This window comes from Microcaecilia unicolor, chromosome 1 (assembly GCF_901765095.1).
Source record: "Microcaecilia unicolor chromosome 1, aMicUni1.1, whole genome shotgun sequence".
NCBI lineage: Eukaryota > Metazoa > Chordata > Amphibia > Gymnophiona > Siphonopidae > Microcaecilia > Microcaecilia unicolor.
Genome location: NC_044031.1, coordinates 262,963,328 through 262,976,170, shown reverse-complemented (window position 1 = coordinate 262,976,170; position 12,843 = coordinate 262,963,328). Strand labels below are relative to the sequence as shown.

The 12,843-nt window shown below is 41.1% G+C and overlaps 1 protein-coding gene across 5 annotated transcripts in view; it reads right to left on the bottom strand.

Annotated features, from left to right (window-relative positions):
- Positions 1-7,916, bottom strand: part of CNOT10 (CCR4-NOT transcription complex subunit 10) — a 130,103-nt gene extending 122,187 nt beyond the window's left edge. For 3 of the 5 annotated variants that reach the window (XM_030206013.1, XM_030206038.1, XM_030206046.1), the window contains exons 1-2: positions 7,436-7,839; positions 3,755-3,849 (exon numbers count right to left, since the gene is read on the bottom strand). In XM_030206013.1, the coding sequence (XP_030061873.1) occupies positions 3,755-3,849; positions 7,436-7,445 (105 nt within the window). In that variant the 5' untranslated portion in view covers positions 7,446-7,839. The other 2 variants (XM_030206031.1, XM_030206022.1) reach the window with 2 other exon arrangements.
- Positions 7,917-12,843: the final 4,927 nt, after the last annotated feature.

Genomic DNA, 12,843 nt, shown 5'->3' with positions numbered 1-12,843 from the left:
AGGGGTTGCAATTTTGCTTCACTCTTCATTGCAGATAAAGGTGGAGAAGGTTAAATATGATCAGGAAGGAAGATTTTTACTCTTAAGTATGGTGCTAGATAATTGTAATTTTACATTAGCATTGATATATGCCCCCAATGAAGCCCAAGAGGGTTTTGTTTTTTTTTAACAGGCTTGGTAGACACTTTTCTTCCTTTCCCACAGGTAAAACAATAGTTGGCGGAGATTTCAATGCTACTTTTCACCCTACATTGGATAGGTCCAGCTTGGCAACAAATGCAGACTCTCGGATATCCAATGCACTGGTCAGGCTCGCCAGGGACTTGGGCGTTTGTGACTTGAGGCAGGCAAGTCATCCGTCCGCTCAGGACTATTCCTTTTACTCTCATTCTCATGATACTTACTCTCGAATCGACTACTTATTAGCTGATGTAGCTTTATCACATGCAGGGGGTGACTCGGGTATTGGATTTATTACTATTTCTGACCATGCACCTGTTTGGGTCAAACTCCCTTCTCTTCACGAGGAGGATAGAGACAGGAGAAGGTCATTGAACAGCAGCTTGTTGAGAGAGGAGGAGATACAGGCGGGTTATAGATCTCTTTTGCAGGAATACTTAAAATTTAATTTGCACTCTGGACCTTCATTGGGGGTGGTTTGGGATGCCTTTAAGACCGTGTCCAGGGGTTTCTTTTTGAAAAACGCTAGTGCAAGGGCTCAGCTTCAGAGAGCTGAGGTGGCTAAATGTCTCACTCAACTCAGTCACTTGGAAGAAAGCCACAAGCCTTCTCGTCAAACCTCTATCATGCATGAAATCCAAGCGCTTCATCTGCGGTTAGATCAGGTCTACTCGGATCAGCTAAAGTTTCGTGAGGGTCAACAACAACAAAAGAATTACATAAATAGTAATAAGCCTAGTCGCTCTCTGGCGCTTAAATTACGGCATCAGTGGACGGATCGCACGATACTTCGGTTGGGAGATGGTAGGGGAAACCTCACCAAATCCACTCACATTCGACAGCGTTTTAAAGATTTCTATCAATTATTATATAGCTTTGACTCTTCCATTCGGCAGGAGGATATTACGGAATTTTTGTCCTCCCACTTGCTTCTTTGTCGGCGGACCAACAAACCGCTTTAGAGAGTCCTGTTTCTATTGAGGAAGTACGGAAGGTTATTAAGGAGCTTCCTGTCGGCAAATCTCCGGGTTTAGACAGGCTACCCAATTAATTTTATAAGACATTTCAAGGTGAATTGGTGCCTATTTTGACTAAACTTCTCAATGAAGTTGGAGGGGGAGCTATCTCTGATTCTTTTTTGAGTCATTGCTCTAGGTGACTAGGGGTGGATATGTCCTTCACTTCCTTCCTACCCCTCATCTTTCTCTCTCTCTCTCCTTCCCTTTTCCTCCCTTTTTTTTTTTGGGGGGGGGGTGGTATTTCTTTCTTGGGAAAAATTTGTAAAAAATGGAAGAGTTCCACTTTGGTGTTTTTCATTGAGAGCTCTGTTTGACTTTGTGCTCATAACTTGATGTCTTGAGAGGTTACTTGCCTGTTATTAGTACTGTAACATGCCTTTTTTTTTTGTTATATTTGTACCCCTTGCTTTCCCACTCATGGCAGGATCAATGCGGGTTACATGGGGCAATGGAGGGTTAAGTGACTTGCCCAGAGTCACAAGGAGCTGCCTGTGCCTGAAGTGGGAATTGAACTCAGTTCCTCAGTTCCCCAGGACCAAAGTCCACCACCCTAACCACTAGGCCACTCCTCCACATCTTGTTTAATGTTTGCTCTCATCATTCAATAAAGTCTTCTAAAATGCAAAATAATAAAACATGGAAAATATTTTCTCTAAAAATGTGCAGGTATTTTATTCCTATAAATAAGATATTTTGTAATTAATGTTTTAGGATTCAGGTTTCTCAGTTGCTGCAGAACTCTCCCTTACATACCCTATACCAGTGTGGTGAAGAAAGCTGGGTGAGATGAAAGTGGTATGGATTATTTTAACAGGATTATTAAAGTACTCTATGGAAAAGAGGACTAACAGGGTCACGACTTGTCTAAGTCCCTCTGGCCGCTAATAGGTACAGGGCTCCAAGATTGTGAAACAAAACCAATCTGAACTTAAAACAAAGTTAACACATTTCCTCACTTTTCTCCTCTGAACCAAGAGCTCAAAGAGTTTCTTTAACTAACGATTAGAGGTTTACCTCTGGGCATGAGTTTATTGCTGGAAAAGAAAACAAAAGAAAAGAAAAGAAAAGAAAACAAAGGCATGCATCATCAAATATCAGGCTAGGTTATATGTATTTGTATAGCCATCTCAGTAGTGATATATATATATTTTTTTTAATCGAGATCCATCCCTACCCCCTACTTTGCTGGAAGGAGCTTTGTTGTCTTGCCTTGGGAAGTGTTTGGAGGACAATGTATTTGCCTTAATAGTTATTTCCTTTGTGTTTTTTATTTTTATTCCACTTCTGTCCCTTCTCTCAGTCTGTGTATTGTTTTGATTTCCTTGTTTATAAGCAATAAACTTCTATGTTTAAACAATTTTATTGAACATTCCAATAAAGACACAATCACCCTTCAAGGTGTTTAGTGTTTTACCTCTTCTTTGTTATTTATCTTCCCTCCCCCCCTATTTCTACAGCATGATTGTCTTATCCATATATTGAACTAATCAAAAGAAAAGAGACCCTCAAATAGACCTCTTGAATGTGCATATGTACAACAAACCTCCCAACCCTTACTCCTTCTTTCCTTAATCATCAAACAATAAAATTCTAAATAAATAAAGAACAAAAGGCCCCTTTTGCAGCAATGGTGCTCGGGAAATCGGTTCTACCGCCAGGCTACCACAGGAGCAAGGCGGTAGTTCTGGTGAGTGCTGAATGCCATTTCCAGCACTCAAAAAAACATTTTTTGCACCAGGGACTTACCCAGCGGTAACTGGGCAGGTAAGCATGGGAGCCCTTACAGCCTCCTAAATAGGAGACAGTAAGGGCTCCCCCCAGGAAATGGCCACACAGCAAGCGCTTACCACATGGCCATTTCTTTAAAAAAAAAAAAACTCCTTTTACCCATAGCAGTAAAAAAAAAAAAAAAGGGGGGGAGGGGGGACCTCAGCACTGGCAAATCCACACACCAACGACACCACAGGGCCCCTTTTACCGCAGCTTGGTAAAAGGGCCCTGAAGAGAGGAGTAGCCTAGTGGTTAATGCAGTGGACTTTGATCCTGGGGAACTGAGTTCAATTCCCACTGCAGCTCCTTGTGACTATGGGCAAGTCACTTAACCCTCCATTGCTCCTGGTACAAAATAAGTACCTGAATATATGTAAACCGCTTTAAATGTCATTGCAAAAACCTCAGAAAGGCGGTATATCAAGTCCCATTTCCCTAATTGCTTTGATTTTTTTTTTTTGCTAGTAATATAAAGGTTTTAAACATTCTCCTTGTAGCATTTAAAACATAACCATATATGCAACTGTTACTAAAAATAATAATAAAAATAAAGGGTTTTTATTTTTTTAGTAATATTATCGGTCTATAACAAGTGATTCTAACACCAAAAACAAGGTTACTCAGATACTGTCATCTGGTGCAATAATTATGTCAAATATTAAAAATAAATTGTATTTTTGTAATGTAGGGTTTTTCGTTTAAATATACTGTGATGTTTTAACTCTAGCAAAAATCATCTCTCCCAAAAAGCAGGCATCCTATATCAATCAAGAAATAACTCTTACCGTGAAAGCTTGCAGTGCACTGCTGGATAACTCTTTTTCCTGATCACTAATTCCAGAGCCAGTAGTAGATCCTTCATGTTTTTCAGATCCTTGATCTGAAAAGAGAATAACACTTTACTACTGGTACTCAGATTTTTTTTCCCCCTCTATTTTCATTTCCTTCCCAGCTGAACTCAAAATATGGCACTGAATACACTACACAGAGCTGGGCCTTTCCTGTGAGGCTGTCAGTGATGGTTCACCTGCAAAGCATAGTCATCAGAAAACTCTGAACATTTTGTTTTCTTGCTCTCATCCCCTGTGCTTTAACTTGATAACTTCAAGTTTATTTGTTTTGATTTTCTAAATCAAAATATATCACTGTTTGTTTTTTCAGACTCCACTTTTCATACAGTTCCTTAAGCAAATTACTAGCCATGGTACAGGTTTCAGCAGTGTATTTTTCCCACCAACTCTCCTCATCCTTCTATCTGCACCCGTCTAAGCAATGTCCTAGCCTTAAAATGTTAGGATTTTTATATGATCCCATTCTTTAACTATAATGTTTTGATGTAAACTAGGGTGGGCATAACACACTGACCTTTAGTATACGTTTGAAAAGACTCATTATAAAATCTCATCTAGTGATTTTCTTCTTTTATGAAAACACTCCACGATTAAGGCTATTGCCAGAGGATTTCCTCATGCACTTTGGGGTTCAACCAGTAAATGGTTCAACCCCACCTTATGCCTAGAATAGACTTCCTGAGTCGGTACGTCAAGCTCCATCTCTGGCCGTCTTCAAATCTAAGCTACAAGTCCAACTTTTTGATGCTGCTTTTAACTCCTAACCCTTATCCACTTGTTCAGAACCCTTATTTTATTATCCTCACTTTAATATTCCCTTATCTCGTTTGTCCTGTCTGTCCGTCCTAATTAGATTGTAAGCTCTGTAGAGCAGGGACTGTCTCTTCATGTTCAAGTGTACAGCACTGCGCATGTCTAGTAGCACTATAGAAATGATAAGTAGTAGTAAATGGTGCCCAAAGTTAGGTGCTTGGAACTGTTTTTGTACAATATTAGCCTAAGTCATTTTCACACCTAGCGTTGGGCTTCTTACTAAACCACACTAGGGATTCCCGGTGCAGCAAATAAGAGGAAGCCTACAGGAATTGAACGGGCTTCCTCTCATCTGCTGTGCGGTTTAATAAACAGGCCCTTTAGGTACAAGCCTTTATGCCTGCCAAAGGCATGTGAAAGATTACTCAAAAATGGCTCTGGGAATTTTTTTTATGAGCAATGAAAGGAACGTTAAGCCTAATCTGCTGTGACATTTCAATGTTAATCTCTGCAAAGGCTTCTGAGGTCTTTTTCTCCCATTCAGCTACATGTTGACTATAATGCAACTGCAATTTCAGATTGAAAAATATAGTCAGACCTCAAAAACCAATCTGACTGCCTTCTGGTTTTCAATAGCTGTTGACTCAAATCCAATTCCCCAGGTTCTCAGCCCCATTTCACTAATCATTAGGCTACTCCTCCACTCTCACTAATTCACACACTAACTGCTTACTGCCTGTTAATAATAAAATTAGGAATCCTTTTGCTATTTTGACAGACTTGGCATTTTCCTTCATTAATTTATTCAACCTAAGTTTATTGACATTCTGTGAGTGACAATGGCAATAGCTTCTAGGCCATAATGTCCTAATTTTTTACAGGTATCAAAAGAGGATTAGAGGACAAACCACTCTTTAAAACTGAATAAACCTCCAAGAAGTAAATAAAAAAGGAGCACTTAAGGTTCTGTCTTCTCCAATGTCAAGCCTGGTGCTCTAACCAATAAACTATTCCTCTAGAAGGGAGTTATTCAAAACAGTTAAGTTCCTTGTGTTAAATATAGCACTATACAATCCATTGAAAAAAATGTATAACTGAAATTAGCTAGAGAGATGTTATGGAGGTTTAAAAAACAAAATAAACAAGAGGTTCAAATGCTGCAGTCCAATGGTATCAAAAACGCAGCGCAGCAAGTACTGAGCTAGTAGCTGTGTTTTTTAAATAATTAAAAATAGCCTTATTAAAAGTGGAAATATTAAATCCAAAACACTTTATATAATAGTCCATATGACCAATATGTTTCATAACACAGGCGGAGATTCTATATATGGTGCCTTAAAAATACACGCAGAATACGGCTTTGACTAAGCACATTCTATAAAATGTATGCAAGGTATACAGAATATGCTTAGTCGGCGTAGGTGTGCCTAAATCTATGCACACCCATTTACACCAATGAAAATCTGGTGTAAATCCCAGCACGTAGATTTACACACACTGGCCTACATTCTATGACTATTAGCGTAAATTCTGGAATGCCCATAAACAAGCCTACGAACACGCCCCTTTTGAACTGCGCACTTCACCATTTACGTGCAGTTCATTATGAAATGCACTTAATGGTTTGCGTGCATAAATTGCAATTATTGCCAATTAGTGCTCATTATTGCTTGTTAAGTGCTGATAAAAAAACACTGATTAGCTTGTTAAGCTAGTTAAGTTGTGTACTTGTAGAACGTGCCTGGATTTCTGCATGAAAATCTAGGCGCGCAATATAGAAACCGGGAGATAGTGCCTGCTTTAGTGTGGACAATCCACCTAAGCAGTCACCCAAAGAACTTATAAGGTTGCACCTATAGGGATATCCAGCTTTCTCAACTCCCAGGGACTTGTTTTAAATTTTACATCAGGGGTTAGATACTCTTATAGGCACAGACTTATAAGTGCTTTGGGTGACTGAGTAGGTGGATTGTCTGTCCTGTTCACACTTTTAAAACTTGCCCCTAAAGCAGGCACCATGTGCTGAAATATTTTTGGCATAGGGACTGTTATATAAAGTGTTTTGAACTTAATATTGCCAATTTTAATAAGGTTGTTTTTAAATTAAAGAACTTAAAAAAATAGCTGTTGGCTCAATGGAGGATTTTTTTTATGCCAATGATTGAACAAGTGTGCAACAAAAAGTTTAAAGTGGTGCTCATGTAACCGAGGCCTTTTCCCTCCATATTTAGAACATCTTTCTTTGTAATACTTTGGAAAAGACATAACCTTAAAGTACTCCTTTCTTTATTGGAGGTTTATTCAATTTTTGAAGACTAATTTTTGACCTAGCAAAAGCCTTAGTTTTCACTTCCAACCAGAGACTATTGCAAATCTAAAAATTGCATCCTTTGGATTCACTGGTGCATGGACACAATTTAAAATGGAATACGCAGGATCCGGGGGAATCGGACTTTTATCCGGTCCTCAACATTGAGTTTAGCTACCTATCACTTCCTTTGGCGTTTCCCAACCCTCTTCTGAAAGCACACCAACCCACCCAGGTTTTCAAGATTACCAAAATGAACATGCATAAAATAGGCTTGCCTACGCTGAGTCTTCAAACGTATGAAGACCAATATCCTGAAAACCAGACCTGTTTATATGTGCCTTCAGGAGGACAAAGTTAGGAACAGTGATATTATCACACAGCACTCTTAACAGGTACATTTTAGCTGTTTATAATTCATCCTGCTATTGCTTAGACCAAAATTACGATGACCAATCCAGTCTATCGTTTACAACTATATCGGACAACATCCTGTTTCATTAGAAAGCAGAGAAAAAAAATTAAAGGGATAAACAGCAAAACCAAGGTACTACCTGCAGCCATAGTGTGATCGTATGTCAGCAAACAGATGTGTTATGTACATAGAAACAACGTGTTTGGCTTGTGGGTGCTGCTGTCGTTCACCCCTCGCAGTGAATGAAACTGCAAAGATACCAAATCAGAGGCATTAGGCGGGTGATCCACGCACGCATTCGACTGTAGTGTATTCACACTCTCACACGCATTCGGGAATCGGCCTCCCCTCCGTATGATCTGCTATCTCGCCGTCTTCCACTCTCCTCCTTGTCCGCGATTCGGCAGCTCTCCCCCAATCAAAACTCATACCTGAGGTCGCCCGCTAACAGTACCACAGCTTTCCCTCTCCGATGCCCCGTCCCCTATGATACACTACTACACACACATCACACAAACTTCTCTCTCCCTCTACATCCAAACAGCTAACCTCCTTACTACATCCCGCCTTGCCGGAAATAGGAAGTTGCGTCACACAAGCGGAGAGCGCAGCATTTCCAAGTACCGGCCGGGGTTAACTAATACAGCGTCAAGGAGGTTTAATAAAACCTTTTGTATAAGCGAATAGGTGGAAGAAAACAGGAGACGGGGTGTGCCTATCTAGTCAATTATACGGGCTGTAGGCGCAGCTTTAGTTCACTCAAAACAGCAAAGGCTAGCTAGTTTCCAATTTGAAATTGTTTGTAGTAGTGTTTTACTCAGTGCTTTTTTGTAGGAAAAAAAGGTACTCATTATGGGTGGGGTCACCATCTATGGTTCTGCCCTCTATGGTAGCCACATTGAAAATATTATACTAGTATAGGAGAAAAAAATAATGTGATTTTTTTTTTCATTATAAATAATTTCTGTAAGCTGTTATAGCTCCAGTATACCCAGTGCAAAATAAGACAAATTCCAAACACTAAAATTATTTTTTTCTACCTTTGTTGTCTGGTGACTTTGTTTTTCTATCCATATTGGTCCCAGTCTCTGATTCTGCTGCTCTCTATCTGTTCTCTTAACTCCATTTCCAGGGCTTCCTTTCCATTTATTTCTTTACTTTCCTCCATAGACGGTCGGTAGCCCAACTGTTTGGGGAGGCTAAAGGGGGCGGACCTTACCTCCATACGCTCCGTGGCAGCGACATCAATGAAGAAAAAGACTACAGGCTTGCCGCCAGCTTCTCCCTTCTCTCTGCACACAGTGTCCCGCCTTCTGCGGTGATGCATTTCCTGTTTCCGCGAGAGCGGGACACTGTGTGCAGAGAGAAGGGAGAAGCTGGCGGCGAGCCTGTAGTCTTTTTCCTCATTGACGTTGCTGCCACGGAAATAAAAGATGAAAATGCGCGGGGCGGGCTGCACCACAAGCGGAAGTCGACGATTGGGCTGAGCCTCCCCAAGCCTCTTATACGGGGCGCCAATGCTTTCCTCCTTTCTTCTTCTTTTGTTGCCCTGCATCCATAAGTAAAAGCTGGGTCCTCCTTCATGGAATTGACTGGAGGACGTACAGTATAACATGGATCCAGCTTTTGCCTATTTTCTCCATCCATGTGCAGTTTTTCTCCACTTCCATTTCCCTCATCTCCATCCATGTGCATCTTCTTTTTTCTTTCCTCCCCTCCATCCATGTCCAGCATTTCTCATCTCTCTTCCCTCCTCTGTATCCATATAAAGCAATAATTCTCTCTCCCCTCTCCTCCATCCAAGTCAGCATTTCTCCTCTCTCCTAGCCAACTCCTCCATCCATCCATGTCCAGCAATTCTCCTCTATCTCCTGCTCTCCTCTCCATCCATTTCTAGCATTTCTCCTCTCTCCCCTCTCATCCATGTCCAGCAATTCTCTCTTCCCTGTCCTCCCCTCCCTGTCCAGCGATTCTCCTCTCTCCCCTCCATGTCCAGTAACTCGCTCCTCCCCTCCCCTCCAGCTGCGTTAATAATTTTACCTTTGCTGGCAGGGATGCCCGATCCCCGCCAGACAGAGATCTATACCCAGAATTGCCCCAGTGCTGCCTCAGCAGTGAAGAAATCGGCGGCCTCCTTTCCAGCTGCTGAAGAGGGCGCTCCTTGTGCATGCTCAGCTCATGCACAAAATTAGCATGCAAAAGGGGTACCAGTGTTGGTGGATGGAAAGGAGGCCACAATTACTTCTTTGCTGCTAAGGAAACACTGGGGACAGTTCGGGGCAGTGGATTTCATCAGTTGGTGGGGATTGGGCATCCTCACCAGCCATTTAAGACTAGATACTTTGATTGTGGAGGGGGCCTGAGCTCAAACTGGGAGGGCCCAGGCTCCCTGTGGCTACTTGGTCAGCAAAGTCCAAACTCCCAGATTCAGTACTAGTTGACATCCTCTATCTGCTAAGAAAATATGTGCTTGTAGCTTCATATACTGACTGGTGCAGCAGTAATTTAAAAAGTAATTATGGTACAAGAGAGCATAAGCCCCAAACTGCCATCTTGACCTGTGCTCAAATGGAACCCCTTGCAAGTCATCAACTTTTCAAATTATTTGCATCTGTTAAAATCTAACAGAAATTACCCTTCCTTGGACACAGTCTAAGAGATTTCACAATATTGGGAGTGTTCAAGCATCCATAGAGCAGGCACCTTGCCTTCGTGTAACATCCCATGAACTCCAAAATACTGTCCAGCCCAATGTAAGAACTAGCAGAGTTGGACTTGGGAGCAGATGACGTGACATGCTTCGCCCTTCCTCCTTCTGCGTCATCTACTCCCCACTCATTCACCTCAAGGGTTGAAGAAAACAGAAGATGGGGTGTTCCTATCTTGTCCATTATACAGGCTGAAGCCATAGGTGGAGCCTGACGCCATTGTAGTTAATCCAAAACAATAGCAAACGTTATTGAAAACAATTGCAAAAGATTATTAGAAATAAGGGACTGCCTATGCATGGTCCATCTGTAAAAAGTGTAAATCTGTTCCAGTTGGATAGGTAGTGCCTTAAAAGGTGGAGGACAAAAGATTTTTAATTTATTTGAAAGCTTCCCATATCTAGATATAAATAAAAATGTAGTATCACTAAAACAGCTTCAAAAATTATTGTAGCTGGTAGAAACAGCACTTATAAAGTCTGTATAGACTGAAATAAAATGGAAGTAAACGTGGAATCACGTCTTGACTTCATGTAATACTTGATAGCAATAATGAAACAGTGATGGAATATTCACCTAGCAGGCGGCCAACAGATCTATTTTCCACTGAAAATAATTAACTTGGCAGCTAATACTGTGCCGCTTGCTATTTTGTATTTTTTGCAGTGTATTGTTTGCCTGCATAATAAAATCAGACTTGCAAATATTTTTCTGCCACAGCTTTAATTAACAAAAGCATATAATTTCCTACAGGATCATATTCATACATGTGACCTGATAAAAAAAATGGGAAGATAGTTCTGTTTGAGAAGCTTGTTCACACAGAATGCACTATTTCAAAACAAGAAACTTGAGAAATGGAAACAGCTGGGCTAGCTGGATTGGAGACATAGCATCTGAAATTTTTTTTACACTGCATACATAATTCAATAACATCTGTTGAGGGATAAATAAGACCACCTTTACTATTCTGTGTTATCAGTGAACACAGTTTGCTGCCACTATCATCACTCAAAGCGTTTATGCAGAGCTCACAGTGTAGAAATGTTTGCAACTTAAAAACAACAAATACAGCAATATATACAACAATGGATCCTCAGGAGCTTAGTCAAGATCGGGAGGCGGGGCTGGTGGTTGGGAGGCGGGGATAGGGCTGGGCAGACTTATACGGTCTGTGCCAGAGCCGGTGGTGGGAAGCGGGACTGGTGGTTGGGAGGCGGGGATAGTGCTGGACAGACTTGTACGGTCTGCGCCAGAGCCGGGGTTGGGAGGCAGGGCTGGGGAGGTGAGGATAGTGCTGGGCAGACTTATACGGTCTGTGCCTGTGCCAGAGCCGGTGGTTGGGAGGTGGGGCTGGTGGTTGGGAGGCGGGGCTAGTGCGGGGCAGACTTATACGGTCTGTGCCCTGAAGAGCATAGGTACAAATCAAAGTAGGGTATACACAAAAAGCAGCAAATATGAGTTATCTTGTTGGGCAGACTGGATGGACCGTGCAGGTCTTTTTCTGCCGTCATCTACTATGTTACTATGTTCTGAATACGTGGCTAGAAGGTCAGGTCTTGGGATATAGGTGTAATCATGGTCTGGTATTACACTTTCAACAGGATCAATGAGACTGTGTCTACTGATAGAATTGTTAAGGACTGATACTGAGGGTGTTACTTTGGCTTGATACAGTTACAATGGGAACAGTTTCCACAGGCAGGCAATTACCTCAGAGAGTATCTTGCAGATCAGTATGCACAAACATTTTTCTATAAGCAGCAATGAACTGCCTAGTTGATGGGTTGTTGTTACTGCCCCCAAGACAGTGAATAACTCCAAATGATCTTGGCTTACTTTAAAGGCACACAGGAATTTTATTTGCTATTCAGGTTTACCAATCAGTAAGTCATAGAGCATCAGCAAACTGTCAGTGCAAACTATAAACCCCTTATGAACTGAATCTAACATAGACTTGCGTGTCTGGACTCCTTCAAAGACATATAAGACTATGCAGTGTGTAAAATGGACTTCCTATTAGCTATATTTGCTGACTGTAATGGAGCCTTGGAACCTCGACATTTCAAATTTCTTGATGTCAGCACATCAAAAAGGCAATTAAACATGCAAATAAATTTAATAGTCGCTTCACAGCCAACAAACTCCAATAGCTTCTCATTATTGCAGAACTTAAGAGAAGAAGTAACAGATTAACTGAGAAGTGCTGTTAACCTGACATTGATTGTATTTTTTTTTTACCACAACACATGCCAAGCTCTCAATTTATTAGCTAAATATAACCCCTCATGTTCTTCCAGTCTGTGAAGCTTTTCAATGTATTCCCCACTGTACTAATCCCCCCTCCCCATCAACCAATTACTTATTTTCTCCTAGTGTATTCCTAACAAGCTTGAGCATATGACAGGGATCTAAAAATATAAAAACATTCTCATGTGTTACAGGGTGCTTAAAATATGGCTTATAATCAGAACTTTCTACATTTATATTTAAATCATTTTTATTGATGGTAGTAAACAATACAATCTGTATACTGTAACCGCTTCCATCATTATAAACTTCCCTACCCTATCCTTCCTACTCTACCCCTCCCTTCCCTTTCTTCCCGTCCCTCTAGCCCTTCTACCTCCCCCCCCCCTCCACCCCGATCTAACAGTAACTTGCATAACAACTATCGACAAAGCACCAAATTATACATTCAATAAGTGGCTTCTTGTTCTAGAAGGCAGAGTATCTAGAAATGGGCTCCATCTTGCTATATATAGATCTAGCTCTTTGCTAGGTTTTTCTTTGCATATTAGTCTCTCCATTCTCAATAGAGATATCATCTGTATTCTCC